The following is a 23,851-nucleotide window of genomic DNA, read 5'->3' on the forward strand; positions in this document are numbered from 1 at the left end:
AAAATGATCTTATGCCTTAAAAAATGCCTTAAAAAATGCCTTAAAATCCAAGAAAGGCCCAGACAGTATTAGTTTGTGTATATAAAAATAATTGTTCTAATATTAATTTGTTTTAAAATTGCAGGTTAGTTTTGTTGTTTGAAATAAAACATAATTTATTATACAAAGAAATGTGAAGCATTTAAGAAATAATACAAGGGAAGTTGTTAATTTTGTAAATAAATATTTAATCGCATTTTGTAAATAAAAAATAAATTGCATCGTGAGCTGAGTGAATCGTTACATCCCTATATTTGATAGATTTCAACGTCATATTAAATAATGTTGAGTAACACATTGTCTAAAAAATAACTATATAGTGCAGGTCACCTACAAACTTTCCTGTGAGTTTTCAAGCAACGCTACAAAATTAATTTAGATAACGTTAGTTCTTCAATAAATTACTGTATGAAGAACATGTATCGTTAACCAAGTATCATAGATGCGATATATCTACCATTGATTATAAGGATTAAGTTAGGTTTCGAAAACATTATCTTATATATTAAAACGATACTTTACATCTATCTAATACTGTACGAATGAAATCAATATACTTTCCAACATTCGTCTGATAATGTTAAAGAACGTTTTTGATTACATTTGTCAAATAATTCATAATAACACTTTTACTTGGACTTAATCTTGTATGAGAATAAAGAAATAAATGGAATGTTTAATAAATATACTTATAATTGGCCTGTAGGTCAATTTAATTCACCACGTGTCTGACAGTGCGTTTGTTTGAGTGCGCATGCGCGACTGAGACTGCATGTGTCGGAGTGCGCATGCGCCGCTGACAGTGCATCTGGCCTGAGAGTGCATCTGGTCTGCAGCCAGACCCTTCTCGAAAAAAGCGAATGGACGCGGGGAATGCATGCGGCATAAAACGCAAAACAAGTAAATAATGATCTAAGGCTACATACATTTATGTTAACAATAACTCAATTATAAATTTAAATATTTTAAATTCAATGCATGAAAGACGGATTTATATTAGTTGATGGCAGAAAAACTGTAAATGCTGCGAATGCATCTTAATCACACAAAATAAAGCTGAGAGAAGAATGTCTGCCCTATTTAAATTCACATAATTTTGAATTTATAAAATTATTGAGATTACAGTGTTAATCACAAAAAAGCGCTTGAACGTTATTGTTATCTGTGTGTCCTTGCAGAGTTTGGGCAGATTCTTCGGACGGAGTTATTGTTCATAAACATTGAGCCGACTTTCTTTTGAGCATTTCATGCCTTTCCTCAACAAGAACCTAACCTAATTATAACGTGTTTTTAAATTGCGACAGAGTTTAAAAACAATGATTTTTTTCATTCAAATAAACAAATAAGGAAACATTCGTTTTTAAGCTTTTAATTTAATATTTTAAGTTTCATGATTTCAGTGTAATAGACACATTTTTACTACAATGTTATTCAATTTAATTGCTACAACAAGATAGTCAGGGTTGCCTCATCAGCAAATGCAGTAATATTACTGATAATGATGTAAGGAAAGTGGAACACATATGCCTGTTATAGCTACATTAAATATTGGATTTGACAGTTCGATGTAAGTTCGATGATTTGACATTCTTTACATTCCTTAGTTAGGTTAACAATACATAACATTTCCTGATAGCTCTGACTTTTGTTTCAAATTAGGAAGTATTGCGGAAGTATTGAAGAGGTGCGAGAAACCTGCGATCCACGCTTATGTTAAATAGTGTGCCTGCATCAAACGAAGTGAGTATTTTATTATAAATATACACTCAATAGTTTGTTAATGTGATACAATAAATCCCCGTTAGGGTGATTCATATTTTCTTTATTAACAGCATCTGTCGAGTGTTATTAAATGCGCATTTTTCCGTGTTTTTCTCGTCAGCGTGGTTGATCGCCTTATGTTTTTCCTATGTTCGGTTTAAAAGTAGCGTTTCTTATCATGTATCTTTTCGTATCATGCTTGAATCTGTCTCACATTGTTGTTGATATGAAAGTTTAAGGTTTGAACAGTTATTTCAATACAGGCGGATTTAATACCCCATGCTACGCTGCTCAGTGCTAATGGTATTTTCTGGAGATAGTATATCACGTTCTAACTGCATTTACAAGCTATTATACTACATGTCACATCGTTGTATAGTATGTTATACTTTACTTCAGTGTTGTTATACTGTTTTTCTTGATGTATACTTTATTGTTACCTATACATGTATGTTGTGTTATTTGACCCCACATATTTACAGTAAATAATCTGCAAGATCAGAACGGTGTTTGACAGTTCTTTGGCTCTAAACGGTCCTCCAGGATAAAGTGTGCCATCTCCTACAGTCCTTAAGTCGTGTTTTCTAGTTCCAAACCTTCAACAACATTAATTAAAATCATAGAATGTGCATACAAATATATTCTAACTTAATAAGCAAAGCAAAGAAGCAAAGATTATCAACATAGTATAAAATTAAAACCACAAAGTTTATCATACCTGCAAAATTGAGACAGAAAGTTGCATTGTGTGAAGTTCTGGTCACAGATGCTTCCAAATCGAGACACACAGCTGCAATGTGGGAAGTTCTGGTTACAGAAGCTACCTTGAGTCTTTTGCAAATGCACCTTTTATAACCAAATGTAACAAATAATCATGAATTCAATGGTCATTGTGAAAGAATCATAAATACAATGGTCATTGTGAAATTTTGTTTAACTCGTGGCTTACGAGATCAACAAATGGGATGCCAATTTATCTGTGAACAGGATTCCCAGATAAAGCCAATCCTCTAGAGGAGTGCAGGGAATGTCCTAAAGTTAAACAAGCTCTAATACACTCTTTATTAGGTTTGAAAGAAATAGACCCTTTCACCCATCGCACCAAGATCTTTAAAACAATACCAGACATGATTTTTAAATCTTCATAACATAACAAAACATTACAAACACAATATGGAATGTGTAAGCACTTTTCCAATGATCAAGGCATGAAGAGATGAAGGGGAGGAGAGAGGTGTGATAAGAAGAGGGCTTCAGTTCATGGACATCAACCCTGATGGGAGGGAATTATATCATTCCTCAGGATCAGGCAGCAAATGGGGTTTGGTTGTTTTGTGTCCCAGCATCACAAACAACCTTAATTCTTAGGACTTTTCCCGCTGCCTTACAATCGTTACTAGAAAGCTCTCGCCTGGCTCTTGAGAGGCACCAATAATCTTCAAAGCAGTCATAGTTTCCTATTTGAAGATATATTTCCTTAACCATCTGCTACCAAAACTGAAAAAAGCATTATTTCTCAGAATCGAAGGAAAAATTATTTAAAGCAATGGACTTAACATTTTCATTGTTGAGATAACACGTTTTTCTGTGGGTAAGTTAAATGTTTAAGATATTTAAAAAGCTGGTGTCTGTGCAGAAAATACTTCCGGATGGAAGAACGAAATTAAAGTTACGTGTCAAAGTGATATCAGCATAATATAAACTACCATAGCAAAGAGCTAAAGATTAAATACAGTCAATGGGAAGAGAAAAAAAATGTTGCTCATTGAACATTGCATAGCCTGGATTTGGACTATTTCAAGCCTAGCCAATAACGCCTATAGACTTACCTTATGTGGGACACTAACTGACCATTTAAGACTATAAATTCATTGTTATTTATTAAATAAATAACCTATTTGTAACAAATCTCAATAAAATGGAAGGAAGGAGGCGGGAACCGGCAAACATTTAAACATTTAATAAAGTAATATAACAGCCGGCGGCCCCTCACGGACGACCGCCGGCGAACAAAACATAATATAAATACAAACATAACATAAGTTCGGGCCCGGTCCTCTCTCTTCGACGGTCCGGTCGCTCGTTCCTTTTATATTCTCCCATCTCCTACGTGATTCGAGGCCGGTGTGCGCACAGCTGGCGCTAATTCACAATTACTCACCGGACTCGAACCACGGTCTCGCCCCGCCTACTCTACTACATACCCCCATCACCCCTCACAGGCCGGGGGGTCCGGAGCTCCCTCCCCCTCCCTCGGGGGGGGTGGGGTGGGGGGTATGCAGCGACGAGATGAGACAACGGAGACGGGAGCCCTCGGAGCGACCGGAAAGAGAGAGGGGAGAGAGGAAAAAAAAAATCCGGTTCCCCGACATGCTGCCGCTCGTTCCTCAACCAGTCGGAGTACTCTCCTTCGCGGTGCCTTGCGGTGGCCCTGGGGCTTCGGTGGACGGCTCGACCGTCCGCCCCCTGGCGGCCGGCGGTGGCTCCTCCTTTATCCGGGAGTCGGGGCGGGTTCCCCGTCCCCTGTTCCTCCCCCTTGGGCGGACGGACGCAGGCTCCGGCCTCTGGCAGGCGGTGGCTCACCCGGCACTTCCGCCCCCTGCTCCTCCCCCTCGGGGGACGGACACAGGCTCCGGCCTCTGGCGGACGGCGGCAACCCCCCCGCTCCCACTTGGATGAAAGCCACCCCACCTCGACCCAGGGGCGCGGCAGCAAAGGTCGCCGTTCCACCGAAGTTTTGAGCCACCGCTTCGGGCAGCCACTGGCGGACGCCCTTCGTCCGCGCCGCCCGAACTCTCCGGCACCGCGAGGCCACTCGGCGGCGAGGACTCTCCGACAGCATGTCTCTCCTTCCTCCCGGGTTTCGGCATCAATGTAACAAATCTCAATAAAATGGAAGGAAGGAGGCGGGAACCGGCAAACATTTAAACATTTAATAAAATAATATAACAGCCGGCGGCCCCTCACGGACGACCGCCGGCGAAAAAAACATAATATAAATACAAACATAACATAAGTTCGGGCCCGGTCCTCTCTCTTCGACGGTCCGGTCGCTTGTTCCTTTTATATTCTCCCATCTCCTACGTGATTCGAGGCCGGTGTGCGCACAGCTGGCGCTAATTCACAATTACTCACCGGACTCGAACCACGGTCTCGCCCCGCCTACTCTACTACACTATTATTGACTTCTCATGTGTTTTGTGAATAGCAGATATGACCAGGGGCTGGTCCAGGGTTTTATGGGGTGGCAAAGGGGGACAAGTGCACATTGAGGGGTGGCAACCTAAACATATACTTCTTCATTTTCGCTGTTGCATTGTCAGGATGAGGAATATTATAGATTAGTAATTATTGATCCCTATTATAGTCTGGTTATAAGCATTTCTGAAAAAAAAACGTTTCATTTAACTTTTACCAGTTTTTGCCTACATTAAACATGCTGCGCGTTAGGTGATGATTAAGATGATGACTTCTTTCTTACAATAGTAAAGGAATAAATAGTTTTCCCCTTTTTTTTTTCAGGGAACATGATAAGTCTTACCTCAAAGGATTTGTACATGATGTTTTAAAGCAGTTTTACAAAGGTCTCAAATAGTTCCTTAAAAACAGTAACATCTCTGGTCTGTTTCCCAGTACAATTCATTCCAAACTTGTTGTTTCTGAATGACAACTGCAGAAACTTGATATATACCTAACCAAGGCCGAACATTTTATTTTGACATTGTTGGGGACATAAATAAAATTGGTCTGCAGAGCCGTATTATCACAACAGTTTAGTGCAGTTTCCTTGACTTACCTAATCAATATAATATTTTAGTTTTTTTTTAATATTTAACCTTATTAATGTTACACACGTCAAAAACAAGAAATATACAACATGTCCATTTTTAAAAAAAAATCTTTTTTTGATCCCATGAACATTCTGGCAGGGTAAATAAAAACTGAACCAGCAGATTTCCTCCAGGTCAGTAGAAAAAAATATAACACATTATACTTATTTTACGGTCACCACAAACCACATGGAATGTTCCATCCTTAGCTTCACTTCAAAAAGCCTAGTAATCAAACATACACACGTCCAGTTTTTATATCAGGTTCATGATCCATATTATGTTGTTTCCTAAAACAAAACTCTCACACAGAAAACATGAGCAAATAATGTCTTGGTTACCTCAGTTCCCTTTCTGTCGGTCTCTAGACATTGTGTTGAACAGACGGATGGGGTTCGCCCTTGAGAACCTATCAGCTCTGACTACTTTAGAAGAGCCCAATGAAATTTGCCTAATGAAATTTGCATGCCGGTCTTCGCCCCCGGATATCCGGTATAAAAGGAAAACGGCGTGCAGCATTCATTTACCTTTTGTTCTTCAGAGCTATCGCTCATGATTTACAGTTTAAAACTTTATATATATTGCCGGATCTACGACGTGAAGGAGTGGATCATCCCAATCCTGCAGCGTCCTTCCCCTGGGCGTCTCTGCGGTTCCAGAGTCCTTTCCAGGGCTGAGCATTTCTCCAGCGCGGCATGTCCAGCTGTTCTATTGGGTGCGGCACCCTCATCGAGGAGGGCGACGGACATGATAGCTGCATCAAGTGTCTGGGCGTCCAGCACGCTGAGCCAGCATTTGTGGACACATCTTGCCTGCACTGCGGACGGATGGTCATTCAGATATTGAGGTCACGGGTGCCTGTCTTCTTCCGAGAACCAGCCACCACCTCGTTAGCTACCCAGGCAATGACGATAGTGGCCAAGGCCCTGCCGTCCGGTAGTGCGAGCAGCGAGGGTGACATGGAGACTTCTGTGAGCGTAAATCCATCAGCCAAGCGCTTCCGGACCGCTCACACCCCGTCGTTTGACCATTCCCCAGAAGCCGTCTGGATCCTCAGTTACGTATCCGGAAATGGTGCGTGAAGATGATGATGAGATGTCCATTGCAGCATCTGCTGACATACGATCCCGATGAATCCTTGCAGCTACCTCCCACGGGAGGATGAGCTCAGGAGGAAGCGGATGTTAAGATGTCAGCCATGCTATCCCGGGCTGCCATGAGCATTGGGTTGCAGTGCACCGCACTGCCTCTCCCCAACGCTCGCGGTAGGATACATGGTACTTGGAGTCTGAGCGCGAATCCAAGCCGCGCCCGGCCCCGGTTCCATTCTTCCTGGAGGCTCATGACGAACTGAGTAAGACCAGGAACGCCTCCTTTTCGGCTCTTCACGTCAAACCGGTTCGAGCGTCCTTTCTTCTCGATGGTGGGGCAGCTAGAGGTTACGTGCCCCAGGTGGAACGTGCTGTTGCGGTGCATCTGTGCCCGCAGATGCCGGCCACCTGGAGAGGTCGACCTAGAATCCCGTCCCAGGCATGTAGGACTTCGGCATCTCTGGTGTTGAAGGCTTATAATGCTGTGGGTCAAGCTGCCTCCTCTTTCCATGCCATGGTCATCCTGCAGGTCCAGCAGACCAAGGCGTTGAAAGAGCTCCACGAGGGCAATACTGACCCAGGGTTAATACAGGAACTCTGCACCGCCACTGACCAAGCCTTATGGGCGACTAAGGTGACCGCGCGGGCTCTTGGTCGGACGATGTTCACACTCGTGGTCCTGAACAGACACCTCTGGCTCAACCTTGCGCAGATGCGGGATGCTGAGAAGGTTCGCTTTTGATGACACTGTCGAGGACTTCTCCCAGCAGTTCTCGATGGTAAAGAAGCAGACGGATGGCAATAAGTCACTTTCTACCCCGCCGCGACTCGGCCGCCAACAGCCCTTCGAGATCCTGTGCAGCGTCTGCTTCCCAGCAGCCCCAGTCCTCTGTGACGTCAGAAGCGGTACTGACGGGAAAACACCAGGGGGATTACCACTATCGGGCCCGACCCCAGCCATGACAACACTGGCCGGTCGACCAGGGATGTTCCGGCCCCGTCTAAACATCAGCCATGTCGCTCCGGGACCCAAGGGGCCACATTCTCACAAAAAAAGTTTCCAATCTCACTGTGTGTCTTACCGCCGCTCTCATCCTCCTCGCAATTGTGTTCGGCAAACCGACGTTGCATCAAGGTGAAACGCAATTTCGATTATACTCGGCAGTCCTCATTACCCTCGACAGTGCGTTGAGCTGCTTCGCCAGGCAGGAACAGCAGAGCCGATCTCCTCTCTGGGGGCCTTCCCACAGCAAGGGATTCACACTGCTGGCCATCGAACTACCTCCCGCGGGTGAGATGAAGCAGATCGTACCCCTAGTCCTCTTGTCAATCTCCCTGGGCGCTTGGCTTGAGCTTCCCACACAGTCACGGTGGCTACGGCAAAGGATCCGTCTCGGTTACTCGATCCAATTCGCCAGACCTCCGCCCAAGTTTCGGGTTATTCTCTCAACCTCGGTCAGAGGCAGGGATGCTCCCGTACTACGGGTCGAGGCCGCCACCCTTCTGGCGAACGGAGCAATTGAGCTCGTCCCTCTATCCGAGATGTACAACGGGTTTTAAAGCCTGTACGTCACTGTCCCCAAAAAAGACGGGGGAATGCTCTCTATCCTAGATCTGCGTACCATGAACAGGCACCTACAGAAGCTGCCTTTAGGGATACTCACGCAGAAGCGCATCCTAGCATCTATCAGATGTCAGGATTGGTTCATGGCAATCAAACTAAAGGACGCTAACTTTCATGTCTCGATTCTGCCTCGTGATCGCCCGTTCCTACTGGCTTCAGAGTCGAGTTCACTGGAGAGCGTGGCAGGGATGCTCTAGCACACAGCTGGCTGGGGAACAAGCAGAAGTACGCCATTCCCCAAGTGAGCCTCCTTGCACAGACTCTGTGCATGTCAGGGAATAGGAATGTAAAGTGTTACCAGTTGCGCCACACTGGCCCAACCAGACTTGGTTTTCAGAGCTAATGATTCTGACAACAACTTCCCCCTGGCCGATTACCCAGGCGAAGGACCTGCTTTCTCAGGAGAAGGGCATGTTGTGGATGGGACGAGGAGATCCTGAGTGGCCTATCCCCAGCAGTGGTTGAGACCATGGTATGCAAGGGCCCCAATGCAATGAGACCACTCCTTTTCGGGACCAGTCGGTGAATTTCAGGCGCTCCCCACTGTGAAGGAAGACCCAACCCCATCCGTGTTGTGTCCAGCACGCGCACTGCGCCTCTACTTGGACCGCATGCAGAGCTTCAGGACCTCTGATCAGCTCTTTGTCTGTTTTGGAGGTCAGCAGAAGGGGAGAGCTGTCTCCAAACAGAGAGAAGCGCAATGGATTATGGATGCCGTCACACGGCGTACCAGTCTCAGAATCGCCCGTGCCCACTGTCAGTGAGAGATCACTGGCAGCAATCTGCAGAGCTGCGGGTTGGGCCAAGCCCAACACCTTCGCAAGTTTTGCAACCTCCGTGTTGAACCGGTGTCAGCCCGCGTCTTTCATGACAACATGTAGGACTGGCACCCGGTAGACAATATGCCTGCGAAAGCACCTTCCCCCCTTTCCATAGGTGGGTCAGTCTGCTACCTAGCCTCCATTATTTTCCCCAGGGGGCTAAGAACAGGCATTCCATCCATCACTAAGCAAGCACCTCCTCTGGGTGGACTGGGCAGAGCAGCCCTGGCCCTTAGGCCGGGTACCTGTTGAGTTATCCACACATAGCTCTAACCGGACCTAGTGCTACCGGACGTTGTAGCTCCCCCACTCAGGTGGTTCTGTCCGATGTATCGTCATGTTGGTTCCTACCTTGGAAACCCATGACCTCCCCAGGTGGACCTCCACCTCGCGGATAACTACCTCAGTCCGCATATTTTCTCCCATGAGCTCCCCCCTGATGTTGAGACCATGAGGGTGTCTCCACTAGAACTCCTCCCGATGGTAGGACGTTGTCTCTGTAGTGCGTTCCCCATTCGAGTAGTGCACTTCCCAGTGGCCTTGCGGCACAGTAGTTTCTCTAACAGCGAGAAGCCGCCGCCCGTGAGGACCAAAGGTAGAGGCTTCCCACCTTTTCTAAAAAGCACTGATACTTTGCCCACCTATCCACTGGAAGGTTATACATTTCACGATAGCGACACGTCTGACTAGCCCAGGCTTGTCACCGTCGTTTCGCTGAGATTGTAATACCGCACAGCATTGTGGCGAGTTTTAATAGGAGCCCCATCTGTCGGATGGACACAACGTCGAGAGACCGACAGAAAGGGAACGTCTTGGTTACGGATGTAACCTCAGTTCCCTGATGGAGGGAACAATACATTGTGTCCTTCTTGCCACAGACACGTGCCGACCGCTGGAGCTGTCGTGAGGCTCTCAGACTTCTCAGAACTAAAGGTGAGTAAATGCGGCACGCCCTCTCCCTTTTATACCCGGATATCAAGGGGCGGAGTCCGACATGCAAATTTAATTTGCCAATTTCATTGGCCTGTTTCAAAACCAGTCGAAACGATAGGTTCTGAAGGGCAAACCCCATCTGAAAGAGGCATCCCCTCTCCATTCTTCGAGTATTATTGCTTCAGGATTGTGCATTTTATTTTACAGAAATCCAACAAAGAAAATGTCCAACATTTTTTGTCACATCGCATGTTTATTTGCCTTTTTGTAATATATGTAATAAGGTTCTTTAGAAAGGAACGAAGGAGACAGGAACCGGCAAACATTCAAACATTTAATAAAACAATAGAAAATAGACAGCCGGCAGCCCCTCAAAGACGACTACCGGCGACACACACTAACCACAACTAAAACCCAGGCCTGGTCCTCTCTCCTTGACGGTCCGTTTATTCGTCCTCTTATGCTCCCGATCTCCTCCGTGATATGAGACGTGTAAGTGTACAGCTGACGCTCGTTATCACTCACGCACCGGCCTCGACTCAAGGTCTCGTCCCGCCTGTTGAACGTTCCCTGTTGGACAACGAAAGCGGAAGTTACCCCATTGAATTGAGTGGATAGTGGGCGGTGTCACCCTATTTGTGGATTGTACGCACTTCTTGATGTTAGAAATGTTTCAAAATCCACAAATGCACAGAGAGGCATCCACAACTGTGTGCTATGGTCCACAAATGCGTGCAGCAATTCCCAAATGCACAGAAAGCAATCCACAAACATGCAGAAAGCGATCCACAAATAAATGCCTTTAAAATAAATTTGTAAATATTTTTATCTGCAATGTAAATTTATGTTTTTTTTGTGCATATGTCGATTTGAAAAATGTTTGTGAAACTTGGATCATAGTTTATTTATTCAGAATATTGCAGCAATTCTGATCCCATGGACATTAGATTTCAGCAGAAAGCTGTCAGCATTTTTTCAATTGCCAGAAACAACCCTTAGTATGATTTATGTTCAAACATATATGGACATTGCCATCTTTGTGAGGACATTTTGCATAATGTACTAATGTGTGTTTGTCAAAATGTTGACACCCCTTAACTTCCTCTCTTCTCAGGAAGTTCGCTGTCATCATGCCAGACGAGCAATTTTGATGTTATAATCATTTTAAGGCTATTATATAACCTTTAACAATGGCAGCAAGTTACTTTTTTGCATTATCGATACTCCTGATCTCCAAAACAGGTAATAAACTGTATTATTACTGTGTTAATAGTTCAAAGTGTTGACTGTGTTGTGTGGGTTGTTTTATTAGAGGTTGAGTTAAAGCAAATATTGGAAATATTATTATAACAACTCATGACTTTTGTCATGACTTTACCTAGGTTGATTATGATTATAAACTTATCATCTAGTGCATTTGAAGAAATAAGTGAAGGAAAGATCAGAAACCAGCCTGTTTTTTAATTGAAGAAGCTACAGTAGTGGCATGTTAAAGGAAAAAAACTGCATAAAATCACTCAAAATATCAAGGTAACAAGATCACAATGTGGTTAATTTTCGTACATTCATACATAGTCACAAACTTCACTGTTTGTGTCAGTGAAAATGTGTAATCATAGGACCACCACTAGTCCAGCAGTGTGACAGATGCTTTATTAAAAGTATTTAAAGTGTCATAAAATTGTACGTTTTGATTCATCTTAAATATTACAAAAGTACACATTAAGTTCATAGAAGACCTCCTTATTTATTTAAGGGTCGATTTGCTAAGTTTTAATTCCAGGTGTTTATTAATACATTAACTAACAAACATGTAGTTAACCTGGTCAGTATTAACACATGCATCCTCATCATTCCAGTATTAGCTGAGGTTAGCCCTTCATTAATTCATTAGTTCATGTGAAATATGTTATTGTTAAAAGGTTGTTTCAGGAAAGGTGCTGCAGCTTCATGTGGAAGAAAGTATTAAATCAGATATTAGTACATAATTATTCATGGACCCATCCCATCTTGTAAAGTGTGAGGGTCCTTCATGTAGCTTCTGCTGTGAACCCTTGTTCATCGTGTTATTGCTCTATTTACATGTGTTTTTTTGTAAGGCATTTTATTTAGCCCAGTTTGAGCTGCTTGTGTTTCTCATCAGTTTTGCCTGCTGGACAGGTATAAATATGGGCAATTCAAGCATTATTTATGTGACATTTTGTGTTCTGGATGTAACATAAAAATGTATTTGTTACCACCAATATGCTGAACCATTTGTTTATATTTTACTAAACCCTTGTCAATAGATTTTAAACATCAGAGAAATTTCAGAAAAATACTCTGCTCTCTGCAAAAAAAGGATTTCTGTGAATTAAACGCAATTAAATGCACACACCTGAAGCAATTATACCCAACATATGGAAAAGGGAACATAAAATGGTTACTATATTATATTTTTTGTGTGCCCATTTATGAGAAATTTGTACCGTTATGGATGTGACAATCCTGAAAATGACAAAAAAAATAATGCACTAAAAATAAAACAAATGCTTTTAAAAACATTGAGAGACATTACATGGGTAGTAGAACCACCAACATCTGTGCGGTTAGTATTGTAAAACCCTTTAGTAAAAACTTTATTTTTCATGGCAAGGTTGAAATTTTCGTAGAATTGCCTATATCATATGAATATGAATATTTCATTTACCTCCTAAAATTGGTCATTTATTTAAATTTTATTAAATTCAAATGATAGGATCCTGACAGATGGATTAAAAAAGAAGTGTGTTTATGAAAAATAAGACTAACAACTACACATTTCTCTCTCTCCTCAGGGTCCAGTGCTGAAGACATCGTGTTTGTGCAAACAGGAGATTCAGTTCAGCTGGATATACAGAGAGATGTGCCTGCTCATTTCTCTGAGCTATCCTGGGAGAATGACAAATCAAGCACTATAGTGAAATTTTATAAAGAATTTAATAACCTAAAGAATTATTATCCTGACAAGGCAGGTTTTAATAATAAAACCCTTTCTCTAACACTGAAGAACATGCAGGAGAATGACAGTGGGGTTTATACAGCAGATATACCTGGAAGACAAAGCATAAATGTTGCTGTATATACAGTAAATGTTTTGGGTGAGTATAAAAGTGAATTAATATTATCAGACGTTCATGTAAAAAACCTTTTCCTATTAGACAAATGGTATTTTTCTTCTTATGTCTGCTGTTTGCTAAATGGTACAAATGGCTCAGTTATGCTCAGTTAAGATTTGTTATTTGTTAATTGCTTTTGACAATAAGTCAAACCTGTCTATCAAAGTGATTGGTCACAGCATTGTTTATTATTATTGTTACAGCACACAGTTTGTTAATCTGTGTAATGTGTCTTTCTTGAATGTGTGTTTCAGATGCAGTGAAGGCTCCTGTTCTTACTGTCATCTCAAACTCATCCAGCAGTGACTCCTGCACTGTGAACTTTACCTGTACAGGTCATGACCTCACACTCAACTCCATATACACCAACAGCTGCTGCTCTCCAGAGGATGTGACATCAGTGAAGAAGTACACGCTCATTCTGATCTGCAGTGAGAACACCATCATCTGTAACCATAGCAACCCTGTCAGCTGGAAAACGGAGTCAACAGACACTAAACAGTTTTGTGAAGGTAAATCTCTGCTGGTAAACATACCTAACATGTACAATACAGTGATATCCATCGGACTGATAATTTTAAACCTCTTTATGAATTGACTGTTACTATATTCCAGAGAAACCAGCAACACATCAAGAGTCCAGCAAACATCTTAACTTAGTGATTGGCTGTGTTGTCGGCTTTCTGGTTTTGGTGATGGCTGGGTTTGTTTTGGACAGCTCTTACTATTGGAAAAGACGTAAAGGTATACTTTTTTTGTAGATTTCATATCAATCTTATCAAAAGTGTAAACAAAAACTTATAATTCAATAACTTAACCACTCACACTTCTGAAGAACCTCTAGGTACCCTCCACAATATTTTATTAGTTTACAGTGTTCCCTGGAAATTAAGCTTATAATTTTCTTTTATAATGGAAATCCAAGCACGTTCGCCTCACACCTCCAGGGTTGGGGGTTCGATTCCCACTTCCGACATGCGTGTGTGGAGTTTGCATGTTCTCCCCATGCCTCGGGGGTTTCCTCCGGGTACTCCGGTTTCCTCCCCTGGTCCAAAGACATGCATGGTAGGTTGATTGGCATCTCTGGAAAAATTGTCCATAGGGTGTGAGTGCGTGAGTGAATGAGTGAGTGTGTGTGCCCTGCGATGGGTTGGCACTCCATCCAGGGTGTATCCTGCCTTGATGCCCGATGACTCCTGAGATAGGCGCAGGCTCCCCGTGACCCGAGGTAGTTCGGATAAGCGGTAGAAAATGGAATGGAATGGAAATCCATTGATTTTTGACATAAGAGCAGGATCTACTATATTCAGCTATTTAGTCATCAAAATAATTTATGTTTCAATTTATCTAGAACTAGAAGTGTTAAGTTAGCACGTCCTATTACGGATAGTAGTAAAATGAAGTTAAACTCTAGATAGATCTAAAAAGCTATAATACAAATGTTTTACTAAGCGGTCATCTCACAGTGTCCAAACACTAGCTTGGCTAGGTTGAAGAAGAGTGACTCCTGATTCACTTTGTACACAGCGAATTAAACTAATGGGATACCTTAATCCCAGTTTCCACCCTTATCCATGCAGTACTTTCGCAGCAAAGACTTTAATGTTTGGTGAAAGCAAAGACTTTAATGTTTGGTGAAAGCAAAGACTTTAATGTTTGGTGAAAGCAAAGACTTTAATGTTTGGTGAAAGCAAAGACTTTAATGTTTGGTGAAAGCAAAGACTTTAATGTTTGGTGAAAGCAAAGACTTTAATGTTTGACTCTCAGGGTGATAGGCAGTTGAGACTCTGTGGGTAACGAAAAGAGATTTTAAAACCTGCGTGAAAAGCTTGGACAAGAAATGTGTGGCTCTGTCAGTTTGTACCATCGAGGTAAACCGAAAGTAGAGAAAAATATAATGAATGCCTTCATAATGACAGGAGCTGTTATCTTGCGGATTGGGATGGCTTCAGAAAAATGAGTATCAATGCACATCATTGTTAAAAAAGAACTGACTACCTTCCTTTGTTTTTAGTAATGGGCCGAGTAATTTCATGCTCCAATGAGTCACCAATAACCGGAATAAGAGAGAAGGGAGCTGGTGGGATTACCTGGTTTGGTTTTCCCATGTATTGGCGTATATTGCATGTACGACCATGAAAAGATACATCACTCTTAAGTCCAGCCCAAAAAAACAATGTCTCAGTGTTGCCTAGATGAGCTGACATCACATTTTCATGCGTTAAAAAATATGTGTGGTTGGTTATCATACGGAACCACAACCTGGTATGTCAGTATTCGGCTATCATTTGCACATAAGCAAATCATTCGAAAAAAAATAGGCTAAAATTTTCAACTAATCAAGACACAAAAACTTCTCCTTCTAATATCTAATGCCAAGAACAGATCGTCATTAGTTTGACCAGGGCGAAATGTTCGAAATCAAGAACGATTGAGTACCAGTCTACAAAATTACAAAATTAGTTTTTCTCATATGTACTTCAACCAGTATTCAAAAAATAAAGTCAGAGAGATGTCGGTTTTGCAGGTAGTTGATAAAAACCAGCTGTGAAGTACAACAAGGCACTTAATCAGTCACATCACAGGAAAATAAGTGAACGATGGCTCAATGAGAAGGGAGAAAGGGTCCTTACCAGTGCACATGATACTCTGATTCACTATCTCGGGAGCAAGGGAGCTGATCGAGATACAGGACTAGCCTCGCTGTGCGTCCGAAATTGTCATGATTCCATCTCTTCTTGTTAGGTAATTCTAGGTCTTGAGGTGGAATCAAGCAGGATCCTTTGTTTCTATTCTTCATCCTCGTTCCTACCCTCCTGTGTCCTAGTTTGTGTTAATTAGTTTTCCTTGATTGTTAATCCCCTGCACCTGTTCCCTCTTGATTTGCTCCCCTTTAAAACATCCTTGTGTTCCTTGTCCTGTGCTGGTTCATTGTACGTCTTACCTCGTGTGTTTGATGTTTTACAGTTCCTCAGCTTTATGCTTGTTCCTGGTGTCCTCGAGTTGTCTAGTAAGTGTAAGTTTAGTGTTTCAAGTGTTTGTTTTTGTAGTTTAGTTAGTCCTTGTTCTTGTTTTGTTTAAATATATTATCTTGTCTTGTTTTCCCCCTTGTGGGTTTTGTTTTGCCTTTTTTGTCCTGTTTCTTATATATAATAAATACCCCTGTTAACCCTTACGTCTGCCTGCCTGTCTCCATTTAGTTTCTCCCGCACTGTCTTTAGTGTCCCTACTGTGGCCTAGTGGTGGAGTCGGGATCTCGTCAAACCGGAGACCCGAGTTCGATTCCTGCTCCTGACAGAAATTTTCCTACTTCCATATTATATAGTAGGCGAAAAATGAGTATGACTCATGAGTAGTATGTCTGGAACCTCTGTATGCACAAAACAGAGAGAAATACCCCGATGGTCTACTGCTTCGGTCTACTGCTTCCACCGAGATTTGTGACTGTGTCAGATGGACACTTCGCTATCCCATGATACAACGGGAGCTTAGCAGCGGTCAAATTTAAAATGTAGTCAAATAAAAATGGAAGAAAACTTCAGATCGAGTATCTATTTTTTACATGTAACTACAGATTAATACATTTCTTATGAATGAATTGTTTGTACCGACACCTACATACACGTTCATGTTAATTCGTCATATATGAAATCTATTCTTACTACTCACACACACATTCTATCAAACATACTATTTTAACTGTCGATACTTAGTTACTTAATTTAAATCAGTACATACTGTCATAGTATGCAATTTTCGGACGCCCTCACTAAATCCTTGGTGTGACTTGTCTTTAGAAACCCTAACTCAGACCCTAACCTAAACCTAACCCAAACCACCTATGATTCTTAAACTTGACATAAAACACGGCTACGTGATGATATCAGACTCGATACACCAAGGATTTAGTGAGAGCCATTAGTCTTTCGTAGTCAAGACCTGCCCAAGAGGCCCTATGACTGACAGGTAAAGAAACCAATCATGTTTCATTTTGTGCCGCGTCATGTTAAGAGGCATGGAAATTTCCCCACAGGAACAACCGGTGTATATTCACAAACATGTCAAAAAAAGTTTCAGTGTATTTTCCTGGTTGCCAACTCTCACACACTTAAGAGTGGGACACACGCTTCCAGGCTTTATCACGCCATAACAACAAGCGAACGTCGAACGCCACATTCACATGCAACTTTACCTGGGTTTGGAGGCCGTCAAGTCAGCAGTCTATAATTTATAATTACAATGATATCAGGACAACTAGATGCCTAGTGAGTTTTGAGGAGATAGGCTACAATAAAGTGTTTTCAGTTCATATCTATAGATTATAATCGTGGTGGAATCTTATGTATTGTTTCTACCTTTAAATTATTGTTTATAGTTTAAGAAGTCTTTCTTCTGCTTTTCTTTAACCTGGTTTATGTGTGCTTTCCTGTGGCTCAGTGGTTAGAGTCACCCTCAGGTACATTAATGTAACCGTGATAATACAATTGGTAAAAGTTTTTATTTATGTATTGTTTGCTGCATGGTTTTCAGTTAGCCATGTCATTTTTCACACCCACTTATCTGTAACTTGTCTTCTTATTGAATGTTATTATGCTAGTTGTTCGTTTCTGTATAAGAAAATAGTAAAAAATTATAACTGACAAAAAATATAAAACACAATGAACAAGCTAAAACAGAATTGCTATTGCACAGGAATAGAACTTTTTGCAGTTCTCTTTATTATCTGAATTACATTCTATTACCTGAGGGTTAACATGATGACAATGAGGAAGACGCTCCGATGACTAACCAACTTCAAATACCAATTACTAACTAATACACCAACTAAATGAGAAATACATTTTAAGTACAAACACTAAAATCAATACAAAACAATAAAGATAACAACATGCAGATCGCTCTTTAAAATCCATCAATCTGTCTTCAGTATCGACTTCCTTGTAAGGGAGCTGTCAATCAGGCGGGGACTACATGTAGTGACATAAATCCGCAGCGTTTGTGTGATTCAGAGTCAACTCCCTTTCTTCAAGCCAATAACTATGTTATTCATCCACCTTTGGCAGACTGCTTTCATTCACACACGGCAGCATTACACACTGCATGACATGTAATTCACATGATCTGGTAAAATATACTCTTTAAGAAAAATGCTGTTTATTCGAAAATCATGTCACATTCTTGCAGCTTATTGTTTTCATTATGAAGCAGTTTTTTCCTTTCTCATTGCATTTTTCGTTCACGTTTTTTTTAAGGTTGTGTAATTTTTTTTGCACAAATAAAATAATCCCATTTCTTCACCAAGGTTAAGGCAGTAGAAACAACTGGAGTGTCATGCACACAAACATTGGCATATCGCACGCATGCAAAATTGAGTTTGCCTTACATATTACACCATTTTGCAACAGTACACTGTATTTATGATTATTGATTATTATATTGGGGGGCAAGGTGGCTTAGTGGTTAATACGTTCGCCTCACACCTCCAGGGTTGGGGCTTCGATTCCCGCTTCCAACTTGTGTGTGTGGAGTTTGTATGTTCTCCCCGTGCCTCGGGGGTTTCCTCCGGGTACTCCGGTTTCCTCCCCTGGTCCAAAGACATGCATGGTAGGTTGATTGGCATCTCTGGAAAAATTGTCCGTAGGGTGTGAGTGCGTGAGTGAATGAGTGAGTGTGTGTGCCCTGCGATGGGTTGGCACTCCATCCAGGGTGTATCCTGCCTTGATGCCCAATGACTCCTGAGATAGGCACAGGATTCCCGTGACCCGAGGTAGTTCGGATAAGCGGTAGAAAATGGAATGGAATGGAATGGATTATTATATTATATTATTCTATATTATATTATTCTATTACATGATTATTCTTCTGTCCCATTACTTTTGGTCCCTTAACAAGTGGGAGGCACATATGCAAACTGTTCTTATTCCTACACCGTTCACCTGATTTGGATGTAAATATCCTCAAATTAAAGCTAACAGTCTGCAGTTAAAGCAGTTTGTTTCATTTGAAATACATTGTGGTGGTGTATAGAGCCAAAAATGTTAGTATTGTGTCGATGTCCCAATATTTATGGACCTGACTGTATATGCAGGTCAATGAGAATGGATAGCAATGTAATATCATGAAGTAATAATACATTCAACATCTTAGGTGGCCGACAGGACCTTAATACAGACTATGACGGAGTTGGGGTAAGTTCTCATTTACTCTGCATTGTTTTGTTTAATAACTGTTGATAATTTTTGTTTATCATTACAATAATTACATTATATTTAATTTTGCATCATTTTGGGTAACAGAAAATATTTTGGGAGGATCTGCAAACAGTGCCATGTATCTTTCTGAAACATGCAGTTTAGGGGAAAATAACTGCTGCAGAGTTTAAGAAATTCATTCACGTGTTCGCTTCACAGATAATACGTTGGGACGGATAGCATAAGTATTTTGCGTGCCGACCGGGGCGAGGGCTCCGAGTTCGGTAATTCTCCCCGAACTCGGAGCACCTGCCCCGTGGCCTGGGAGGGGGCCCCGGAGGATGGTAGAATGGTGGCAAGACAGCTCGACTATTTAAAGCACTGATAGGAACGGGGTTTGACAAATGATGCTGTTATTTTAAAAGATAATTTGATGTTGATCTAAAACCGCTTGTATGCATTTACCCCATAACTGTTACAGGCTGGAACATTAGCTTTAGAGTAACTGTTCAGGAAAGCATTTTAATTTTAAAACACTTTTTTTAAGACTCCAGGTCAGACACGACAGGAAAAAGAATCCAGTACAGTCTACTATGCGGTTGCGCAACCCTGAATCAGCCGGTGACTGCTGTAACAGAACATACAATTTATTCACAAGTCTGCAAACAACCGCCAGCTAATAGACCAGACGCCACTTCATCCAACAACATCAGAAAACAAACAAAGGACTGTGGATAGTTACAAACATGAAGAATATGACACACTGTCATTTGGCCAAGTGCTTGTATTCTTTAGCAGTTCTTTTTGATGATTTGTTATAAAAAACTTGGGTTCTAATATATTTTCATTAGAAATATTAGTTGGGAGTAAAAAAAGTGTGTTCAAATCAGCTGGTACTGTGAATGTCAATGTAAAAATGCTGGCATATCTTTAGCCTAACACTGTATATTAACTTTCTTGCCTCACATTCCATGTTTTATAAACATTTAATTCATTCTGTGACATGCCAAATTCAAAGGGTGATTCATTTTCTTGAGTCCACTGGCTGTCTCTTGTCTGAGTTGTTTCACCTGTATACATCTATAATGGACAGTTTGTTTAGATTGTATATAATAGAATTTGTAATTTTTCATAACTTAACATTAATGCTCAAATGTAAATTCGTAATTTAGGACAGTGTATTATTTTAAAATTGTGACGGGCGAGGCGGGACGAGATAATGATAATGAGTGTCAGCTACGCGTTGTACTGGCTGGTATCTCTCACCAGAGATAAAGCATAAAAGCATAAAAGGAAAAGGGACAGAATGTACGACCAGAGAGGACCGGGCCCGGATATATTAAGTTTGTATTATTTTCTTGTGGCCAGCAGTCGACCGTGAGGTGGCTGCCGGTCTTTCACTTCCTTATTGTTTGTTTATTTTTTATTAAACTTTATTGATTGTTCGCTGGTTCCCGCCTCCGCCCTTTCCTACTTTGAACTGTATTACACAAATATATTGTGGTTGAAATGTTTTTAATCTGCTAACATCTGATTTTCAGTGTCTCTTTTTAACTCCATATTCTTACACTTCATTGACCCTGAGGAGTGGGCATGTGTGGAGGACTGAGTAATCAAACAGAAAGTGTGGGCGTGTTTACGGGAAGTGATGTGGGTTAGGGGATGTGAAGGGGGAACACAGCAAAGACAGAAGACAGACCCCTGAAGACTTTATAAAACATTTAAAAAGCTTATTTTCAAATCTAGCAATCCAACTATTACAAATCCTGCTATCTAATAGACTTAGTTTTTAGGCCTAAGTGACATCTATAAAGGTTGTGATAAATGGTTTACTTAAAATAATGTCAATAGCAATAATATTTTACAATATTCATTCACCTTTTGGGCTGAGGAACCTGAGAAGCATTGGCAATGGCAATTTATTTTTATAGCACTATTAATTTCAACCAGAGGTTGAACAATGTGCTTGAACATCACAAGAGACAAAAAAGAGCATAAGAAGAAAAATACAGAAAATATAAAGAATACATAGATAACTATTAAATTCCATAGAAATTTGTAGAAATATACAAAAGCTACAAAGATAAAAATAAAAAATAAAAAGCCTTATCAAAGAAATAGGTCTTAAAAGCCCAGTCTTAAAAGAAGACACAGATGTAGCCTTTTTTATTGTAATGGGAAGTGCATTTCAAAGTTGAGGGGCAACAAAAGAAAAGGCTCAGAAACCCCTGCGCTTTTGATTAATTTTAATAAGGGTTTATATCAATAACATTTTCTGTGTGTGTTTTTATATGATTATTACTTATTACTGCTTACCTTATATAACATTACATTATTTTACTGTGTTGAGTAGGGCCTCAGAGTTAAGAGAGAATATTAGAGGGCAAAGAGGTATTTTCAACAGGATGTGGGGGTTGAGTATGTGTGGGCAGCATTCCATGCAGGGGAGAAGATAAGAGATGTGTGCTGCACATCCAAACACACATACCCTAATAGTGCGGGGTCCTAAGTTTATGTGGAGGCAGGTGGGGGAAGTATTTTGTGTTGCAGATAGTAAAAGAAGAAGGATGTAGTCTACGAAAATATGAGATGAAGCATCACTCCATTGGACACAAAGAAAGTAGCAGAGGTCAAGGCGCTCAGGGGTTGGCCACTGTCCGAAGCAAGCTTGAAGACACACCCACACATACACATATAAAATTGTTGTAAACCACTGAGGCGGGGCTGATTTTTCCTTGAAGACTCTGTAGTCACAAGAAAGGAAGCCCAGCGCTGTATTTCAGATTAATAAACTTCAACTTTTGTTCAACCGAATCCCTTAGTCCAATTTTTGGATACGCAGGACAGTTGATGTCCAACAGAAGACCGAAGAGATCTACAAGCCTTTCGCTCAACCAGTAGATCAGAAATGTATGCGGGACCCAGACCATTTAGCGATTTTAAAACATTAAGCAACATTTTAAAATCTACTATGTAGTGCACAGGCAACCTATGCAGAGGTCTTAAAACAGGAGTGACATGAGCACGTTTATGAGTCCCAGTTAAAAATCTAGATGCAGCATTTTGGACCAGTTGTAGTCGGCACATGGAAGATTGAATAATCCCAAAAAATAGTGAGTTACAATAGTCAAGTCTTGACATAATGAAAGGATGAATGACAGGAGTCTCAGCTGGAAAAAGGATGAATTTACCACTACATTTATCTGCCTATCAAACTTCAAGTGTTCATCAGAGATAACACCCAGATTTTTTACATGGTTCTTAACACAAGTGGACAGCCCACCAAGATTTAAGTCAGGATGCAGCCACAGAACCTGAAGGTCCGAATAAAGTTATTTCGGTCTTAGTTTCATTGAAATTTTGAAAGTTTAGCGATAGCCATGCCCTCACATCACTCAGACAGGCAAGGAGGGCATCAACACCTTCAGAGTTTTGCTTAATAGGCAGATCAATTTGCGTATCATCCGCATAACAGTGAAAGACAGTACATATTTTCTAAAAATACAACCCAATGGGATGCTAAATAAAGAGAATAAATGGGAGCCAAATCGATCCTTGGGGAACCCCACCTGTTAAGACAGCACCTTTAGAGGAATACTCACCTATATTGATTGAAAATGTTCTATTAGCTAGGTACGATATAAACCAATTCAGAGCTCTGCCTGTAATGCCTGCACACTGTTCCAGACGACCAACAAGAATAGCTTGATCAACCGTATCGAAGGTGGCAATAAGATCTAACAGCACCAGCGCAGCACAGTCACCTGAGTCACATATTACAAGCAAATCATTTAAAACCTTTAACAGAGCATTTTCAGTGAAATGATGTTTCCTGAAACCTGATTGAAACTTCAAAGATCTTATTATCAGCTAAATAAGTTTGGAATTGTCCGAGAACAGTTTTCTCCATAATTTTGTAATAAAAGACAGATTTTAAAAAGGTCTAAAGTTTGCTAATATATTGGGATCTATACTTTTGAGTAATGGCCGCTTTGTTGCATGTTTTTAACGGATCTTTAATAATAGCAGTTTCTAGACTGCAATTTGTTATAGACAGAATATAGGGAGCTACTACATCAAAAAACTTGTATTAAAAGTTTAGGGGGAATTACATCAATTGCCTTGCGAGAAGGCTTGAGCAGAGTCACTAATTCAATTAAATGACTGTCGGAGACCGAGGTAAAATTACACAATGATAATGATAGAACAGCAGGGCATTCTCGGTTGCTGCAGCGGACAGCGAAGCATTGTGGCATGACTGACACAATGTCTCGTTCCCGCAATCAGGGAACTGAGTTTACTCAAAGTGCTTAGTGATGATTAGAATGCTTATACTTCGTCCAGTGGAGGAAGTCGGGAAGCTGTACTAGAGCACTGACTCACCTGATGAGGGGGAGAAGCAGCTTTGCAGGCGTACGCCCAGC

At 41.2% G+C, this 23,851-nt stretch overlaps 1 protein-coding gene across 3 annotated transcripts; it reads left to right on the forward strand.

The window, feature by feature from the left end:
- Positions 1-835: 835 nt before the first annotated feature.
- Positions 836-22,236, forward strand: LOC130418047 (uncharacterized). 3 transcript variants are annotated; one of them, XM_056743986.1, is made up of 11 exons: positions 836-939; positions 1,699-1,779; positions 11,214-11,341; positions 12,916-13,218; positions 13,491-13,748; positions 13,852-13,980; positions 14,162-14,301; positions 16,204-16,246; positions 16,437-18,840; positions 19,384-19,424; positions 19,975-22,236. In XM_056743986.1, the coding sequence occupies exons 3-9, from the start codon at positions 11,290-11,292 to the stop codon at positions 16,529-16,531; spliced, it is 1,020 nt and encodes a 339-aa protein (XP_056599964.1). In that variant the 5' UTR covers positions 836-939; positions 1,699-1,779; positions 11,214-11,289; the 3' UTR covers positions 16,532-18,840; positions 19,384-19,424; positions 19,975-22,236. The 3 variants fall into 3 exon arrangements, with proteins under 3 accessions (XP_056599964.1, XP_056599967.1, XP_056599965.1); XM_056743989.1 differs by lacking the exon at positions 14,162-14,301; XM_056743987.1 differs by lacking the exons at positions 14,162-14,301; positions 16,204-16,246; positions 16,437-18,840.
- Positions 22,237-23,851: the final 1,615 nt, after the last annotated feature.

Source organism: Triplophysa dalaica, chromosome 3 (genome assembly GCF_015846415.1).
Source record: "Triplophysa dalaica isolate WHDGS20190420 chromosome 3, ASM1584641v1, whole genome shotgun sequence".
Classification (NCBI taxonomy): Eukaryota; Metazoa; Chordata; class Actinopteri; order Cypriniformes; family Nemacheilidae; genus Triplophysa; species Triplophysa dalaica.

What these genes read in the sequence shown, in the direction of transcription:
- LOC130418047 (XM_056743986.1), top strand. Translation starts at nt 11,290, where the DNA reads ATGGCAGCAAGTTACTTTTTTGCATTATCGATACTCCTGATCTCCAAA. An exon ending in ACTCCTGATCTCCAAAACAG is followed by an intron (nt 11,342 to 12,915) that starts GTAATAAACTGT and finishes CTCTCTCCTCAG; the next exon opens with GGTCCAGTGCTGAAGACATC. An exon ending in CTATTGGAAAAGACGTAAAG is followed by an intron (nt 13,981 to 14,161) that starts GTATACTTTTTT and finishes TGGAAATCCAAG; the next exon opens with CACGTTCGCCTCACACCTCC.